General features: G+C 43.8%; 1 protein-coding gene across 1 annotated transcript; it reads right to left on the bottom strand.

Moving 5' to 3' along the window:
• Positions 1-7718: 7718 nt before the first annotated feature.
• RPS7 (ribosomal protein S7) lies at positions 7719-14788 on the bottom strand. Its single transcript, XM_059833959.1, has 7 exons — positions 14760-14788; positions 14057-14138; positions 13653-13724; positions 11926-12069; positions 10333-10397; positions 8446-8596; positions 7719-7838 (listed from the first exon to the last, which is right to left on the bottom strand). The coding sequence occupies exons 2-7, from the start codon at positions 14129-14131 to the stop codon at positions 7761-7763; spliced, it is 585 nt and encodes a 194-aa protein (XP_059689942.1). The 5' UTR covers positions 14132-14138; positions 14760-14788; the 3' UTR covers positions 7719-7760.
• Between the last annotated feature and the right edge of the window lie 5348 nt (positions 14789-20136).

Raw genomic sequence — 20136 nt, 5'->3', positions numbered from 1 at the left:
CTATCGCTTCCAAATAGTTGTACCATTCTGGTTTTCATCTTAAACAGCTAGACTAGTTTGAGCCCTGGGTAAACCACAGTCCTCCACATATATTCAGGCAGGAAAAAGCTGGGGCCAGCCATTTGTGTGAAGTGGGATTTTGAGAACGCCTCCCTCTCTTTGTTACACCAGTTTACGCTTCAACAGGTATTACTGGCTTCACTCTCAACTTCCAGGGCAAATACAGACTACTGCTTATGACTATATCAATTAATACCCTCTAATGAATAGCTGCTATATTCGTAAGGCTGTAGCTCTGATAAGCTGCTTCAAGAAAAAAGGCTTGCAAACCATCTACCCCCACCCCTGCTCGTGCCACTGTTCCCCCCCCTCCCAGTTTCTCCAGCTAGGGTTTGAGGGGTCATGCTGTAAGTGAGCACCCAGTGGGATGGGAGCCTGGGTTACTCCCAGTATGTGACCTCTTACTGGAAGACCAGGATGGTAGCTAGGGCAGTAGTGGGAGATTCCCTTTCCATCTTCCACAGTCCCAAGACCAGAAAAGTGTCAAACACCAAAAAGCTTTTATACTGCCGAACTAAAGAAAGCTGTAATAGTATCGCGTGTGTGTGCGCGTGCGCGTGTCTTTTCTCACTTCTTTACCACTCTTCTCATCTGCTTTCACAGGAGGTGCGGGTCCACTCCAGTGAGGATTTCATGCTGTGGTAGGGGTTGCAATACAAGTTGATGACACACAGTACTGACGCACTCTTCCTGCTCTGCTCACAATATGTCATATCCTCTCTCCCAGCAAACCTCTCCCCAGCCCTGGGGTGTGCAACCTCCTTCCAACACCACAGCTCCCACTTCGCCAGCCCACAGCACCGCACACGCTGAGCAGCTTTGCTGGCGAAGACGACAAAAATGGGTACTGCAGACACCACAGCACTGCAGAGGTAGTGCTCCCTCATACTCAGGACTCACTGTGGGCTACCTTCATAAAGGCAGAAGTCTCCTAAAGCACCCTGTTTCTATGTTAGGCTGGAACCGAGCTACCCTCCTCCACCACTATCAACTTCTGTATTTTAATACACACCAAATGGTCATGAAAAGAACTGATGGTCACTTCCAGACTCCATCAGTAAAGAAAGGACAAAATGGTAGAACACAAACATAGCTGTGTAAGCACCACACAACTCTGAAAGTTTGAAAGTTCAGTTTTATGCATACAAGCCCCGTTAGTTCAGTGGGAGCAGAAGGCAATTTGCAGGATTGGGCCCTTGCAGCACTCTGTTGACAGCAACTTGCCAAGAGAAATGTTGGATGTAAAGAATGCAGCAAAGTGACTGCAGTCCAAGCCTTTGAAGATCGTATTACGATGGCAAAGGCAACATCCATTTACATACATATCTACTCTCCCTGTAAACACAGGCAAACAACTTTGAGGCCAGAAACAGAATTCAAGGGAGAAATAGAGCCATTTCAGGGCAAGTAAGTAGAAAAGGTAGGATTAAACACTGGCAAAACAGAAGTGAAAAATAAACATAAATGACCAGAGTTCAAAAGGAAAGGGCAAACACTATAAATGCAGTGAAAGTGTTTTCTCTAGGAAAGGGGAAAATAAGCAAGTACATGGTTTTCTTTCTCCTAAGAGAGAGAAAAGGGCACACTCCCCTTGCAGAAAGACGTAAGCAACTTTTGCCCACCCAGAAAGCCAACTGCAAGCTGTGTAGCCACACTGGTGCATCTTCTAAGCTTAGCTGGTATGGGCAAACTAGGGTACTAGATGCACAGACTACATTGGAGCAGCTCAAGCCACCACCAGGTCACAACAGCTGTTAGCTGTTAAGTTCAGTTTTTCATTATCTTAATAATGAAACTTGTGAAACTTGAAATTGTGGCTGGAAAGCTGCCTGGCAGAAAAGGACCTGGGGGTATTGATAGACAGCTATCTGAATATGAGCCAGCAGTGTGCCCAGGTGGCCAAGAAGGCCAACGGCATCCTGGCCTGTATCAGAAATGGTGTGGCCAGCAGGAGCAGGGAGGTGATCATGCCTCTGTACTCGGCTCTGGTGAGGCCGCACCTCGAATACTGTGTTCAGTTTTGGGCCCCTCACTACAAGAAGGACATTGAGGTGCTGGACTGTATCCAGAAGAAAGGCAACGAAGCTGGTGAGGGGTCTGTAGCACAAGCCTTATGAGGAGCAGTTGAGAGAGCTGGGGATGTTCAGTCTGGAGAAGAGGAGACCTCATCACTCTCTACAATTACCTGAAAGGAGGTTGCAGAGAGGTGGGTACTGGTCTTTTCTCCCAAGTGACAAATGATAGGACAAGAGGAAATGGCCTCAAGTTGTGCCAGGGGAAGTTTACATTGTGTATTAGGAAAAAATTCTTCACTGAAAGGGTTGTCAGACACTGGAACAGGCTGCTCAGGGAGGTGGCTGAGTCATCACCCCTGGAGGTATTTAAAAGACATGTGGATGTGGCACTGAGGGACATGGTTTAGTGGTTGACTTAGAAGGGTTAGGTCTACGGTTGGGTTTGATGATCTTAAAGGTCTTTTCCAACCTAAATGATTCTATGATTCTATAATTCTAATATGCCTGTCTGAAAAACTATAGCAGTTTTTCAGCCACCCTTGCTGGATGGTGAGGGTAGGGTATATGGCAAGACACACCAGCTAGTCCAGTTACCTTGGCTTGACCCACAACCCAGCATTCACCCAGCCTTTAAGTTCAGGTTAAACACAATGTTGACACAACTATATGTAGAAGAAGGGGATTGAAACATAGTTCAAGAAGTAACCAAAAGCACGTAGACAAAAGCAAATTGGTTGTAGAAGGACAAGAACAAAATTTCTGACAGCAATTAGGAAAAAATGTATTTATACATTTTAGGAGCCTTCAGGCAAATTCTTCTACTCTTTCCACAGTCAGCGGGCATTATCTCTGTGTCTGTAATAGGATTAAATATAATACCTATTTAAAAACACAATGGCTATTTTAAAATGTTGTTGTTATAAAAAGATAACAAGGCCCTAATTCTCCCCTCCATTTGGCAAAACATCCAATGGTATCAGCAACATTCACAATCAGATTTTCTCAGGGGATGAAAATTGCCAACACCAAACTCCTTAATAAATCAGTATCTAAGCTCAATTGCTGGAGCTCAGCTTATCGCAGGCTGTCTCAAATGCTGTTCCAGTTCTTGAAAGTAAGGGCTGCCTCACTAACCAGCCCTTAGTAAGCCTCCCAAGGCAAACTCACAAAAGAGGCAAGGAGGTGCAACAGATCCACAACTCCCCCATGGTACAGATCTGCACACCAGCACGCTGTGTGCATCCACTCCTCTGCTCCCGAGGCAACATAATGATGTGTCTGCTTCCTTTCACATTCACCTAACAGTAATTGTTTAGCCAAGAAAATAGGAAACAACTTTACTAAACATCAGGATACATCTGGGAAAAACCAGTAAGCATAGCTGCCCTGTGAAGATACCCATCAGTACCTCATTCCCTTAGCGCAGCCCCAGAGGACAGACAGAACCACTGTAGCTCTGTGGGCAGGGAGACACCGGACACTATCCTTACAACCTCTTCTGCGCAATACATGAGATGTACGGTGGGAAACGTCAGTGCAGAAACAGGAACATGGGTTTAACTTCGTTTGCAGCTGTGTAAAAATCTGGCCTTCAGCTTCATTAGTGGCATTGCACTAATCCTTTTTGCATAAAATTTCTGAGCAGCATTCACTGCAGCAGTAGTACAGAAACTGCTTTTTCTGTCACTCCCCGTCTCTAAAATTGGAATAATCTCTTCAGTGTCTGGCTTTAATTCTATCCTTGCTGCTCCAGGCACAGATCAAAACCGAGCCAGACATGTCAGCACAATATCCAATAATGAAAAACATCAGCTATTAATCATCTAGTAACACCTAGCAGCAACTTCGCGTTGCTAAGCTTAAGAATGATTTTCCTGAAAAAAGAGAAACAGTAACTGGAGGGTAGAAGAGGGGATACCTGAACTTGCAGACGATAACAAATCCAACAGACTTTCTCCTCTTGACCACAAGACATAAATAAGACCCTTTACACACAGCACTCTGTAAGGAACAGAGCACTCGTACAAAGAGATGCTCCTGTCACTTTTCTCTTGCTCTCAGCAGAAGGCAGGTTTTTCACACGAGCACTCTTAAGGCAGGCAGTGAGGCACAGCAAAGCCACTTTGTTATAAAGGGGTGAAGCATTCACACTGATGGATGCTGCAGTCAGGCCCATGTGGAGGACAGTAAAACCCACACTCCCCCAGCCTAACCACAAGACAACTTCTTATGAGACTTCATGACTTTCTGTAATCAGTATCTCTTTTTCTGTCACTCTGCTACACCTCTAAAGACTTAGAAAGCACATCCCACAAAGAGGAAAAGGTCTAGGTTTTTGGCATTGCTCTGGCTTTTAGGTATGACAGATTCAAACTCGGGCCTCCCACTTAGAAAATCTGTAAAAAACAAAAGCATAGGAAACAGATTCCTTCAGTCTCTAATGCAGGAGTGATAGGATTTCCTTTTAACACCACTCGGTGGGAGGATCACTACATTCAAACTTGCCAGATGCTCCCACTTACACTCAAGAGAGGCTAATCAGACATGATGTTATGATACATCAGATTATCATATTAATATAAGATAGGTCAAGCACTTACCACCTAAAACTTCAAGCAAGTTCTGCCACGCTAGAATTCTAACACATCTACACACCTTTTTGAAGGGAAATCAACAGGGAGACGCTTTCCTCAAAGACAAAAATGTCTGAAGACATTTGTGAAAGGATTCGTATGGAATAAACAGTGAAAGCTCTAGTATCAGGTTCAAGTCTCAAGATCACCTAATAGATATAAAGCCCCTGCTTCTCATTTTGGGCTACTACATGAAAGAATTGGTCTTTTTGTACTCTTCAGCATGTGATTTGTCTCTCCACATTGACAATACCCATGTACTACTGCTGCACAGGGCCTTGGGACAGAATGCCCGAATCACTTTTTTGCACAGACCAGCTGATAAACTCCTGAGGAATCGTATGTTCAGAGTTCAACTGCGCCAGCACATGAAAGGTATAGGAAAAGTCTAGCATCATCTCATATGGAGTCTGTTTAGGTTAAGATAACATTTGACACCAGTATTCCTGCAGCCTCATTAGCACTTGACCAGATGGCATCAACTGACTTTCCAGATTGCAGGCATTCACTTGATATGCTTGTCAAGGGACAGAGGGAGTTGTCTGCCTGTATCACTGACACTAATACACAAGGGAGTCCGTGAATAAAGGTAAACTAGGACTAAAGCCTTTTACAAAGCACACAGCCTGGTATTTTTATGCCACAAAAATCCACCTTTACTTGCAGCTTAGTTGATGTAAAAACCATAAATGGCTTTGACAGCATTATCCTTTCACTCAAAGAATTTGCTTATGGGGCCATCATGGGCCTTTGCATTTCATATAGTTCAAAGGGCTTGCAACAAGAGCCAAGAAAAATCTATAGCCAGCTGGCAATGCCTCGGAACATTTGCATTCATTTCATCTTCACATTCAGTTTACTAGATTTCTCCTCCCCCACCTACCCCTCCCAGCACTTCAGAACTAGAAATGCTACTGACATTTTTACTATGAAGAGATCAAACCTGAGTTACATTTCACCATGAAACTGGAAATGCTGTCTACTGAAGCCTGCTGTCTGAGCATCACCTCTTCTTGCAGATGTTACACAGCCCCAGCAGACTCACCAACCTCTAACTAAAGGTAGTTGACATCTGGCAAGTTTCCAAATACTCCCCAGACTACTGCTTCCAACTCACACGAGCAAATACCTATTTGCACAGGCTACCATCTGTGATTGTTGTAGCTTAGTAACATGTCTGACTTGGGATTAGAATTATTTTGGGGGGACTGGGGTGGTGGCGTTTCCAACCTGAATAATACCCATTTTAACAATGAAAACTTGAATTCCAAAGTTCTGGCACTCCTTCTGCTCTAAGATCTTTTGTAATTACTCTCCAGGCAAGTCGCCAGGATTTGGGGTTATTAAACACCTACAACTGCCCTCATCTAATTCTAAGGGAAGTTGATGAATTCAATTCTGCTGAATCATATAAGATAAACAATAACTAGTCAAGTAAATAAGGAATAAAGTTATACTCCAGAGACATAAGTTTGAAAAGGAGAGAGAAGGCGGCCTTAAGGTAAGCTAACTTCTTCAAAGATACAGCCTGCTTTTTTGTGCAAACATTCAAGCCTTGTCAGTAAGTAGCAGGAAATTTAACTAATTGCAACAGGGCACGTGTGTTTTCCCTGTTCTCTTTAAACCGCCTGCACCAAAAGTAACAGCACACTGCTATCTGTCCTGCCCTACTAAACAGAAGTTATGCCATGACTTAAAAAGCTTCACTTTTTCAATGCAAAAGCAATGCGGAACTTGTTTAAACTTTTTAGTTCTTCACAACTGAAGAGAAGTATCAAATGGGAAGCAAACAAAACCCCCAGTAAATAGGAAAAAGAAGTAAAGGTACAATGACCCTCACTAGGTGGCACTTGTCCTTCATCTACTCACAGGTAGTAAGATGCAAGTTATTAAGGGGTCCTGGTACACAGGCTGTTACTTAGCTCTCCACCTGATAGGCTGTCTCCATAATTAGGTGCCTTTTACTGTATTAAGCACTTACTCCAGAATAGCCTGTTCAGTACAGTGAAATATTGAATTCATATAAATTGCTCAGAACATTTACATGCCCAACTCCACGCTCCCCTCTGAACCAGGTAAAAAGTTACTTGCTGAAAGTGTTCCTAACATAGAAATCCAAGTCAAAAGTATAGTGTTTTCAGGACACTATCATGCAGCTTTCGGCTGCTGTGATACAGCTAGTCCTTCCCCACCTCTTCCCGTTATCGCCAAGCATGTTCTGAACGATGTTAAAACACCACCTAAAAAAACCCAAACATTCCAGCAGTCATTGCGTCACCCTGGCATATCTATCCCTGCCTTCAGTTATTACCCATAAGAAAGGTTACACCAACACTGATATATAGACATACATACGGGTAATACATGGAGATACAAAAATCCATGATTTCTGAAAGCAAGATCAATGCCTAGAAAACTGTAGTTTGTGTCCAGCGAAGTAGTCAAGCACTCAGAAGTGAAATTGTCTCCCCATTTCATGCTGATAAAGGTGAGAAGCTGCAGGATCTGCCTTTAGGGAAGAACTAGTATGTAATTTTGCCACCCAAAGAGCAAGAAAGTTACCTCAAATTCAAACTATACCTTCCCCAACATATTTCCCAAAAATTCAAACCCCTTTTTCAGATGTCATAGCTCCACATTTCAGAAGTCGCACCACCTGCTATGTAGACTTCTTCCAGCGTCAGGAACATGTAGGCCTCCAACTGGTATGCTTTTGTGCAAAATTCAGGAGTTCCACTGCTCTACAGTAATTCTTCACATTCTCCCCAAAAGGCGAGTCTCAACATATTTCAGTATATTTTTCTATGCTGATTCTTTTTGCAGACTCTGGACTCTTTTGTCCAGAGTTGTGTTGTGACAGTGTCAAGAACAACCTAAGAGGGCTACCATTAAAACACTGGTGACTTAATACTTTGATACACAAACGTCATTTATCCAGACAGTAGGGAAGTCCCATGAACCAGTTAACCCCTACCTATGTTTATGGAATTTGAAATTTAAATGAAATTACTCTGTTATATGAACAGTTGTTTATTCAGCCATTTTTTGCACTTTACAGCTGGAATTCTGGAAATTCAAACACCACATCTTTGCCTGTGAGCTTCTTGTAGACACCAGAAAATGTTTCCACCTGTGAAGACAAACAATCTTGTTTACACACGCTGTATAAGGAAGTAAAATCTATGTTAACATACTTTAGGTACTACACTATTTCCCACTGCTTCTTCACTCTGAAGTGAACTCTCAGGCTGGTTATTTTCTTCCAGATTAAGGTAGCTGAGCATTTATACAGAAAGACATGTTTTCTGGAGAATATTTGGAACCTCTTCCATTTGCAACTATGGGAGACCCAGAAAGCTGAGCTGTCCCTACAGAAAAACCTAAGCAAAGTGAAGGGGGACTTCAGGCTGTACCAAGAACATCTGTAGGGTCAAAACTAAGTGCTTCACTTAAACCAAACCAAACAAAAGAAAACCCCAAACAAACAAAAAAACCCAACAAAACTGTTCCCAAGAGGGAACCAGTATCGTTACTTTACAATCCAGGGGTTCTGGCAAGTTGAACTAGAGCTTTAGTTCAAAACTGTGTTGCCTCATCTTCAGCATCTTACTCCAAATACAAACAGAAGCATCTCCGTTGCCACAAGCCAAAGGCAGTCTTCTGCTATCTCACATAAGCAGCCTCTTAGCTATGTCAGAATGCCACCCCATCCTGCATGATAAAGTTTTTTCATTTACCTTGTGTTCAACATTGTTCTGTTGTGCTTTGTCCAAATGGACTTTTATGAGCCTGCTGCCGTCCAGTTTTACGCGGATTCTCTTGCCCACGATTTCACTTGGGAAGACGAGGTCTTCAAGAATGGCATCGTGTACTGCAGTAAGTGTGCGGCTGAAATGCCACATTTGTATCATTAAAACACATCCTCTTGCCAAATAATTTTTCAGTTTGCGAAGGTTTAAACCTTTTACAGCATGCTTTAGCTGAAAATTCAGCGGTGTTTTGGTTTTTGGGTTTTTGTTGGGTGGTTTTGGTTTTTTTTGGTAATGCTGCAGTGTGACAATACCACACCTTTTCACAGGTCATGCAGAAATAAAAGCTAAATTCTACACTGGGTGCAGAAACTTAATGACTGCATGAGGGGAAAAAAGTCAGTAGCCAGGTTTCTGACCTTTTAGATCACATGTTGCTTTGTAGCAACTGCCCTGAAACATTCTTTTACTTCTACATATTTAAAGAAGATTGGATTTAAATCAGAACCAAGTTGTCCCATCTCCAGTTTTGCCAGCAACAGTCACTGGAAGAGTTTAAGTGTGCAAATAAAAAAACTTGCACATTTAAACTAAACAGAGTACGTTCAGAGGAGACCCAGTTTTGAAAGCACTGGTTTCCTCATCTGCCTAAACACCAAGGTATTACAAGAAAAGTCTAGCTGGTAAGTTTAGTCCATGCTTAGAAGACTGTTTGACATGTACATTTGTGTTCTGGAACTGTCCGGAAGTGAGACAAAATGATAAAAATTAGTCCAGGTTATTTTGTGTATGAGTCTAGATGACTGGTAAGACTTCCAGCTTCCCTATCTGCAGTTTCAAGGCAGTTCCACTAGTAACTAAGACCTGTGTCTACAGCAGCATTTCAAAGTTGCAAAGATTGGGATAGCTAAGGGAGACAAACACCAATCATATTTCTATGCTTCGCAATATACATATCACAGTTTTACAACACTACTAGCCTGATCTAGTCTCAGGCTGAGAAAGAGACAGACCTGCACACTCTCCTTCCCTCCCGCTGAAAGTGTCAGCAGGCTAATCACATGCACAGATGCCAACTTCTCTAGCCACTGTGCAATACTATTTTTAATATAACACAGAGTCCTCCAAAGGCAGGACTGCAGCTAGACGAGTACTATGAAACAGCACTTTCAAAATACAATAGATACAACACAGGTGTAATACTGGGGCTGGGAGAAGTTACAGGAACGTGTCACATGTCATAAAGAGGACAAACTTTTAAGACATGGACTACATAACGATATAGCAAAATAGAGAACAGTATAGAAGAGGCCCTGACATCCACATAGACATAGTAGTGTTGTATGTCTAGCAATAAAGAGACTAGATGAGAGCAAGGAGGCCACTTAACACAAATGACTATACTACTGCTGTTAAATTCATACCCAGTGGTACTACACATACCTACACCCCTCCTCAGCCACTCTCTCCCTCACTGCATCCCTTCAGTGTGCCAGCCCTGCGTTCTGTACAGTCTAACATGTGATGTGGATGTGGCTCTTCCTACAGCTTAAGAAAAAAATTCTTGTCAGCACACTGTGGTAACAGAGACAGCAGGTTGGGGTTTCTTAAGCCAGTATTGCTGGCTAAAAATTGGCTACAGCTGTAGCTGGAAATACAGATGGAGTTCTAAGAAATGCAACACAGTGCCCAAAGATGAGATTTTTATTGCACCCTTTAGCAGTCAAATGGCAGATACTATTTCAAGCAGTAAGAGAAAGGACAAGACCACCCAGTCACTTGAATGACTTCTCAAAAACTCAACTAACCATCACTTGACTAAACTACCAAGTTACAAAAGAAATCTGTCACACCGAATCAGTATTATTTGCTTACCTCCTGGGACGCTTTTGCTTGTTTTTTGTGCGGCTTTTTCTTGTTGGCTTGGGCAGAATCCTTCTCTGTTACGGAGGGGGAAAAAAAAAGGCATTTCTCTGTATCTAGTGTTTACAGTCAACTCAAAAAAAAAAAAAGCACATGTGTTTGGTTACTAGAAACAAATGCCCAGAACACCGAAAAGGGAGACTTCAGTATGCCCAAAGCTACACCGGCATTAGAACCTGATTATTACTTGCAGAAGCTGAAGCACTGGTATTGCTTTATTTCTCATCTACTGATCCTGTATTCAGTGCACTGAAATAAAAGATTTGTATTTCACCCCCCTCCCCTCATGAATATGAGGGTAGTTTACTATGTTGTATTAGCAATCTGAACACACTTCTTTGGGAACAGAAATCTCAAAGAATTTTACAATTTCTATTAGATTGAGCTTACTATTCAGCCTCTGGTGCAAAGCAATCTCAGTCCCACAAACAGCTAGGTGACACCTGAGATCGAAACACTAGTTTGAATAATGACATGTATCCAGATCAAACCCTGGCTTAAGCGTAATCTGTTCCAAAAGCAGCATCTACAGGTATTTATACCAGCTTGGATCAGTAAAACGTATTTTCTACTTCCCTGTCTGCAAGGATAGATGTTTTAGAACACTGAGTTTTAGATGCAGTTGTAGCCACCTGCAGTATTTTCTACCAACACATCACAGCTCCGTGACTGTATTCATGATGGGGTTACTGTAATCCAAACTGGGTTGTGCCATACTCAAAAGCAACAACATTTCACCTACAGCAGAAGAACTGTACACATTCCCTTCTAAAATATGGATTACTAAACTGACAGGTAATTCTCGAGCACTTGGTCTAAGACAGCAAGAGGCACTTCATTTAAAAAAGTCTTCTTGGCCACGTAAAGATCCAGGGTAAGGTACTCTGGCTCTTAAAATTATGTTACAAAGAAATTTTGCTAAAAAGAGCTTCAGTCTAACAACCAACAGTCCACTCTGCAGACAGATCTCCAGAGTTTGTCCACTATTTAGTACTGCCCAGAGAGCCCTCTATCACCTGTTCATGCCTTAGCTCCTTCCACAAATTCAGAACTTTAGTCAGATTTTTTCTTCCCCTCCTATTAACTTACATAATCTAAGCACTTAAAATGCAAGTGTGGTAAAGCCTCTACTAATATTTGCTCCCTTTTACTTTTAAGCTTTGTTTCTCAAACTTCTGAAGTAGTAAGAGAGGCCCTAACAAGAAAGTTATATCCTCCTCCAAAAAGCTTCACATCTCACCAAGTTTACATAGCCTTGGCTACTAGCTGAAATCATTTTAGCTTACATCCACAGAAGGACATTCATTACATTTGCTGCTGGTACAAAAACATGCATTCTATCATTGTTACCTTGAATGGGCAAGACAAGAAGGATAGTAGCACTGGAATAGGTTATCCACATAGGCTGTGGAATCTCCATCCTTGGATGTTTTCAAGACTCAGCTAGACAAAACCATGGCTGATCTGATCTCATGAGCTAGGCTGGGCTAGATGACCTCCAGGGATCCCTTCAAATCAACATTTTTACAATTTTAAGTGGTTTACCTGAGCAATGAACACCACATGCTTTCCACTGAATTTCTTCTCCAGCTCACGAACTAGCCGCACCTGAATCTTCTGGAAAGATTTCAGCTGAGGAACTGGTACAAAGATAATGATGGCTTTTCTGCCACCACCCACTTCAATTTCCTGAAACAGAGTAGAAAGTAAACATTATCTAGGGGTCAAGAAGCAATGTTTGGTTTGATCATGAATCCTCTGAAGACAGATCTTTCTTACAACTTTAGGGGGGCGGGGAAAGAGTAGAGAGCAGTACCTGTTTTAATGCATTTAAGAGCAAGTATTAAACAGAAAAGCCTCTGTCAGAGTACTTGTTCTGCTGTAAAGGAATGATTGGGCAATCATCCCACCACTCCTTTCAGAGTCACAGCCTCTGAATAGCAAAGCCCATTCTTTCTGCAGGATGGGACTCAGATGCTAGAATCCTAACTACACTGAATCCTTATCATCACATCTGCAGTGCTGATACAAAGTTTCAAAAGTTTCTAATGCAGACTCTAGACAAATTTTACGGTAATGAATAACTTATTTTTTAGCTACTACTTCATGGAAATCGTATTCTGTCCACAACTTGCCAAGGCCTGCATCACTACTCAAACAAAACATTTCCTTCCCCTCCAAATGCCAGCAGGTTTACATCACACCAACATGGATTATTTCTCCCCTGGTTTGTTTCTCCAACAGTTGATCACAACCAAAGAAGTTTGTATAGTCTTACAAGGCTCTTCTCCCATGAACCTAACTGCAGGGACATCCTCAATTCTCCAACAGAACAGAAAGCTGAATTGTTTTTCACCAGCTACATTCCCACATGAGCTAACTCAGATGCCCACAGGAGACTTCTCACAAATAAAACTAAGTAGCTAAGTAAACAGGTATTTTTAAAAACTCCTCATTGAGGAGTATGCATTGCTGTACTTCAGGAACGAAGTAGTTCTTCTGAAGGCCCCTGAACTCATATATCAACCAGACTTCTGCATTCCGAGATTCTTTAACTTGACTCTAAGCAGTCATGCACCTCTGTGTGTACGTATTGGTGCACCTGGGCAAGAAGCAAAAAGCAACCTACTTAAGTTTTTGGTTACAGCAAGCAGCTTCAGAAGCTCCATCCAATCTCCAAGGCTGACAAATTCCAAAACTGATTTTCTTCTTCCTTTTCCACTAATTTTCTTCTTCCTTAAGATATCATTTGCCTTTATAAACTAAAACTAAAATTTACAAACAGGCTAACCCTATGTGATGAAGTCAGTCTATTACCTCGATCTACCTCCTATCTATTACTTGGTACATAAAAGAGGATTTACAACAAACTGGTTTTACAAAGAGTATTACAGTTTATGTTCCTGACAAAGATTCTGCAGTGCCTACATTGCCAACCAATATCCACACACAAAAAGTCAGCTTCAGAACCCAAGCCCAGTTTGCAGAGACAGAAAGTAGAACTACCATTTTTAAACATGTTTATTTAAAACACCAAACTGCCATTTGAGTTTTTACAATGACTTTTCAGACCAATTCCTAAAAAAAACCACCACAGAATCCTACATGTTAACAGCAAATACCAGAAAATAAACCACAACAGCACATCGGAAAACAATCACAGGCCATAAGAAACAGCTAAAGACACCATTCAACTAGCATGTTAACATTCGCAAAAATTAAAACACAGAGCAAGTCACCAAGCAATTCTTTGTGGAGAATGTCTAGCCTACCTTAGCTGCTGTGATGTTCAACTCCCGCAGCTGAGCCTTTAAGTCAGAGTTCATTTCCAGCTCCAGCAGAGCCTAGGACAGTGAAGTTGCACAATAATCTATTACATACAGTTCAATTCATAAGAACCCTTGAGATCAGTCTGTCCACAGTGTCAGAGAACAGGTATATACTTTTTACCACAGTCGTTATCAAAGATTTAACTTCCTATAAGTCACACTGACAGATGCAACAAGTTCAACTGGTGGGAGAACACACGCAGACTGCACCAGTTCCTAAGTAAAACTAGGAAAAAGTACACATTTAGACAGCATCACCCTCGAAGTTTAAGGTCTCAACAACTATCACAACACTGTCTCCATAACTTGCATTCGGTTACCAAATAGCAGAAGGAAAAAACACTTACCTGGGATATACCAGACTCGAACTCATCTGGCTTCTCGCCATTAGGCTTCACTATCTTTGCGCTAGAGCTGAACATGGCCTTTCTGCAACGCAAAAGAACATCTCAGTTGTCACCAGGCGCATGTCGTCTGCTACAAACACTACAAGACTCCGTAATCCGGCTACTCAGCCACATGCTTCGAAGCGAAGCCAGAGAGAGCCCCACGGGCCACGCAAGCCCCAGTACCTCGCTCCAAGGGACGCTGACCACAACAGGGGAAAAGCGTCCTGGGGAACGCGGGGCCTGCCCACCGCGGCGCCCCGCGTGTGCGCTAAGGCACCGACAGCTGCGAGGCCCGAGGAGAACCGGGGAGGCTGCTCGGCCGCTCACGGAGCCCCACGTGCCGCCGGGCAGCAGTCCTTCCCGGCTCGCGGGGCTCCGCGCCCGGCCCCGGTCCCCTCCTCCCGCCCGGCGGCCTGCTGCCCCGCCGCAGCGGCCTCCCTCGGGGCGCCGCCAGGGAGGGCGGAGGAAAACCCCGTCGGCTCCCCTCCCCCAGCACCGGGCGCCCCGGCGACCATCGGGCCTCGGGCAGGCGGTAATCGGGGGCATCCCCACCCCGGGGCTGCGGCGGGGAGCGCCGCTCGGCGCCCGGCTCCGTATTGCGGCGGCGGCGGGGGAAAAGGCGGCGCCGCCACCGAGGCCCGCGCAGGACCCGGGCACCCACCTCTCTCAGCGCCGGCCTAGGAAAAGGGAGAGCTCTCGCGAGCGCGGCTCAGATCGCGGCCCGGGAAGGCGCTCGCCCCGCCCACGCAGCGGTGAAGCCAGACCAGGAAGAAGGGCAGAACGGATACCTGCGTGCGCCGCGAGCTGACGGCAGCTTCCGCCAGAGCGAAGCCCGAGCAGACGTTCAGAGTCCTGGCGCGGCGCCCGCGGATGAAGTCATCACCAGCTGCTGGGCGCCGCGCCGCGGGGAGGGGGCAGAAGCTGCGCTGTAGCACATGCGCATTGCCGGTGGCAGAGAGGCGGGAGAGCGGCAGCTGCTCTCACCGGTTGCCTGCGGGACGTGGACTCCCTTCCCGCCTCTCTCTCTCCCCCCAGGGTGCTCTCCCTGCCACAGTGAGGGAAGAAGGAGAAAGAAAAGCCTGCTCCGCTCCATCCCTCGCTACTATGCCAAGCCTTCGCCGCCACTTGCTTCCCTGTGGGCCCGGGCGGCGTGAGGCAGCCTCTGCCACCCCGCTTGCCTCAGGGGCTCCCGGCCGCTCCCCTCACAGACTGGAGTTCTCAGCCTCTGGTGTTGAAAGGCTTCTTCTGTAACTAGTCACCAGGATCTCGGCCTTGGCAGCGCGGCACGGCTCAGTTTGCTCCAGCAGTGGCAGGGTCCATGTGTCTGCCTCTTTCTTGTGGAGCTCCCTCACCCACGCCAAGTGCTGTGCAAAACAGCAGCAGCCACCAACTTTAGAAACAGAGTAGGATAGTGGATGGTCTTTTTCCTCCCCTCTCTGTTTCATCTCTCCACATTAATTTAGTGGGCCAAGAGTTCACGCGTAATGTTCAGCCCTTTCAAGGTAGAAGAGACCTGCTGGAGCAGTTTTGGCACACAGTCACGCCTGACCGGCAGCCAGGCATTGTGCCAGAGAGACGGCCAAAGCCACGTCAGGGAGCGTGCTGACAACCAGAGAGGACAGTTCAGCACGTGCCAGTTCAGATCCATGCCTGGGCTTTTTTTTGTGTACCTCTATAAACGTGACCCCTCAGTTGCTTCTGCTGAGACAACGTCACAGTGATCAGAGTTACTAAACTGTCATTAGACTAGCAATAATGCACAAGCCTTCAGCTGTGTTCGCATACTAACTCAAGATATGAGAGTCCTGGACTCCACATATTCTCTCATCACTGGAAGCACTTTTTATTATATATTGTGTTATTATCTAACAAAGAAGGCACTATTAACACTTCAGTTGCACACTGATAAAAAGAACAAACTGTATTCTAGTTTTGAAAGAAGTGACTTGCATGTTAATTCAGGTGAAGGTGCCTGGCTATGCATCTAAAGTGGAGCTAAAACCTTGCCTTGACAAAAAATCCCTACCTTGACATCTCTCTGTTGGCTAATTTAGACAGGTTACCTGCTCAAGGGAAAGTTCCACTCAGAGGCAGGTGGGCAGGTCTTGGCACACACTGTCCAGAGAGGTTAGACACAGGAATATGGTTCAAAGCACTGGTTCTGTGCTCAGATTCCCTGAATAACCCTAAGCGCAGCCAACTTCAGCTTGTAATACCACATTCACTATTACTATGTTAACATAGTAATAGTATACACTATGTATAGTATGTATATACACTATGTATAGTATGTGTAAAGGCTGTTACTTAAAAACAATCCAGTAGTTACTTAAAAACAATCCATCCCCAACCTAAACAACCTTAGCATCTCCAGAAGGCAGCCTGTCATATTTTCTAGCATTTGTGGACTTTTTGCTAAATTTATGATAGCCAGAAAAGCAGATTGTTCAGTTCCCATTTTTCTGCCAAGTCCCTCTTCTTTCTTGCATGAATTCAATGAATGGGAAAAACTGCCCAGCTCATACTGATGGCCAAGATTAGTATTTATGGAGATTTGAAATTATCTAAACAACAGTGATGAGGATCCGATTGAAGAGTAAAAAAAATAAGATAACAAGTGATCACCTCAACAGTCCAATAGTCTGCATTCAGTTTATACTGCAAAATCCTCTATGAGAGGGAGAAAGAATAGGTGGTGTGCAGATGGATCAAAATTGGATTGTTCAGAGATGCAGTGTGGCTATCTACAGCTTCCCATCTCCATGCCACATGAATAGACCAGGATGCTACATAAGGGCAATGAGAGAAGAAGGTGTAGAGAGATGTTTCCTTTCTGATACTGACTGTGCATTAGGGGAAGGATGCAGAGTGTCGAGATCTGTGTGGGCTTTACCCGGTCAATAATGCCTGGTATCCAAAGCACCTGACAGGTTTTCAAGAATCACTGTGGACATGTGATCTTTAAAAGAAGTTATGCCATTATGAAGTAATATAATTAATAAGGTTCTTATACCGTGCAGACTCAGAATGGGTGGGGTGAAGAAGTGGAAAGAATATAAACTTGTTAGGTGTGTTACAAAAGTATCCCAACAGCAATAGGACAAGGTCTCATGATGCTATAAATAACATGATTTAATATAATAAGTGGAAGAAACAGAGACAGAAGGCAAGACTTGTCAGGGTCATAGCTAACTCTAGAATTGGAAGCAAAACTGAGTCTATTACTAGGTCACTTATCTGGAAGAGGCTTGTATAACCACACCAAAGTTTCAAAGCTTAATAGGCTGTTCCTCTAAGGGTCAACTGAAGATTGCGATGATGCTAGGGGATAGTTTTACACTGAAGTACGGGCAAGTTTTTTGTTCTGCAAGATCTCAGTTCTGAGAAGGAAGATAAAACACTTCCTTTTCCTGTCTTATATTTTTAATCAAGGTAATGAGATGGCAATTTAACTTGCACTTGCAGGGTATGCTAGATAAAGTGACTACCTAGTGACCTACCTACCTAAAAGCTCAGTTTTAAATAGGAAACACTTGATTCAGGTCACATGAAATTTTGCTTTAAAAGCTTATGTGGGGAACCATATTATGGTTAAACATGTTTTGAGCTAAAATATTTATCAAAGAAGATTAAAATGCTTAGCTAATGTATACATTACATGCATTAATGCGGGACAAAGTAATCAGCTAACATTTACAGTGAGTTTAAGTAAAAATGTCCTACAGACACATGCCCTTACTTAAGTGATGAGTGTATTTTGTATGCATATACTAAGTCCTATTTTTTTCTGCAGACTGTCTTTTATAAATACAGAAATGGCTGCCAAGAAAATATGTTAATAAATTAATAAACAAGTTTTGGTTCTAGTGGGGGGGAAAACACAGGACCCCTTATAAGCTGAATAAGGGGGGCAGTAAAATACGGCTGAATTTATAATGCAGTGTGTTGAGAGGAACACTCACTATCAGGCCATGGCTCAATGACCACTCAACATGGTGCCACCATGTTTCCACCAAACAGGGAGACTTGCTCTACTCTCTTTTCCCTTAGCTGCTCATTCCCAATACCTCGGCTGTGGTAGCACAAGTGCTCGTGCAAGCTTTGATTTCGCAAAAATTGGGTAGATTTGATTATTCTACAGTGGCTACACAGGGTTACCGTGTGTAACTGTGGCATTGATTAAAAGTGCTACATCATTTATGAAACCCACTTAAAGACCTATCCATGTATATATTCACATTATTCTGTATTCAGATGAGGAGACCTTTTGTGACTGGACCCTTCAGCTTTGCAGGTGGGGACTAAATGGTTCACTTCTTGATGAGTCTTCGTACTCACTTCACAAAACTGTGAGTTACAGTGCTTGAAACGTGCTCTCTGTCCCGGGCTGAGTGAAAAACCCCACAAATCCACTAGTGCTACAGCAACCAGAGAGCAAGTGCCATAAAGCAAGCACAGGTATTGCTTAGCCTAGCAGTGCTAAATGCCACAGGGGTAAAAATGCCAACTGTCACATGAGGAAAGGGATCCATCTCTCCTGCAACTGCAGCACAACAGCAAGGAAAAATCAGCAATGGAGATGCAGCAGTAAAGGTAGGGCTGGCTGATCATATGCAGCCTCAGTTTTACCAACTGGGAGAAAAAGCAATGAAAGTAATGTGTATGGTACTCAGTGGACTTCAAAAATCTTTTTTTATTTTGGTTTGAATCTGAGCTCTGTATTTTGGTCATGACAACAGGAGAGTTACTGTTCAGTCCTTGCATGTAAATTAGATGTATGAATCTGTTCAACCAGAGAATTAATGAGTGTAACAGAAAGTCTTTTCTTTCCCCATCACTTACTGTTCGTTGCTCCTTTAGTTGCCCAAAGAAGACCACGAGTAATATGAATGTGTAAACCTGTAAGGCATAAGAAATCCATCCGCTATAGAAAACCATAATTAAAAGAAAAGCTAATCAAGAGCAATAAAATAAAAATACCACAGGCAGGAAGCAGTGAAAAGCCCGAGAGTCTCAGTGGAAACCTTTACAGAGGTAATTAATGTAAATAATCTGAAAAAAACCAGACGTAAGCATTTTGTAAGTAAGAGTAATATGAAGTCTCATGAATATGTTGGAAGAAGCAAGAAAAATGCAGTAATTATATACTGATACAACACTGGCCAAATTGTTTCTGTATTCCACCAAGGCCTGTCAAATGCGTAAGCTCTTTGCTTTTTTTTCCCAAGAGAGGTGTCATCCAACTGATACGCACAGTAATGTTGAACGCATTTGCTGTTTTTGCAATGGAAGGCAAAATTAACGTCAGTGTTTCACATTCTTGGCATTATACTAGGCCACCCTTGTAAATCTGAATACAATGCTCTACAGCTCTGGCATCTTGAGGTCAGCTTTGTCACAATACATCCGTATTAGAGCTACAAGGGAAATCCAGCAGCTGAAAACGCAGCAGCATATATACACTGGGCTGTTTCTGGAGGTGGCCATGCCTGTGCCCCCATCTTGTGTGCTTTGATCTCATCAGAAGCTCAGCTGAGGCAGTGAATTTGGCACGTACCCAGACCTCCCGGCTTTGGTCTCCAAGAACGTGACACGCCCGATAGGAGGATATGTGACAGCAGGTCGCAGGTGGCAGCAGTTTGAACTTTAACCTTCTTGGACAAGGTGGTTCTCATGACTTCAGAGGCCTTCACGGTACGGGGCTCAACTGGAACGCGCTTACCAGGAACCCTTGATTTAAATAGCACGATGAGAACCAGTTTAACGACCTTCTTCAGCTCTAGACTTTTGGACACACTAAATATGTTGATGCGTGTGCCATCTTTCAGTGACCATCCTTCTTTGGGTGCCTGTCAAGCCGCGAAGGGCAAGCGGGGACTGAGCAGCAGGTTGTAGGATACGTTTACTCTCGGGTGGTGCACCGTTCGTTTTAATGGCTTGTTAGGGACCAAGAGGTGGCCGGAGCCGATTGCAGGACCGGGACCGTTATGTGGGCTGCCAGGGGAGAACATCAGCTGAGGGCACCTGTGAGATTTCAT

Source organism: Gavia stellata, chromosome 2 (genome assembly GCF_030936135.1).
Source record: "Gavia stellata isolate bGavSte3 chromosome 2, bGavSte3.hap2, whole genome shotgun sequence".
NCBI lineage: Eukaryota > Metazoa > Chordata > Aves > Gaviiformes > Gaviidae > Gavia > Gavia stellata.
Note: the sequence above shows the minus strand (reverse complement) of the source record. Positions and strands in the feature narration are given on the sequence as shown.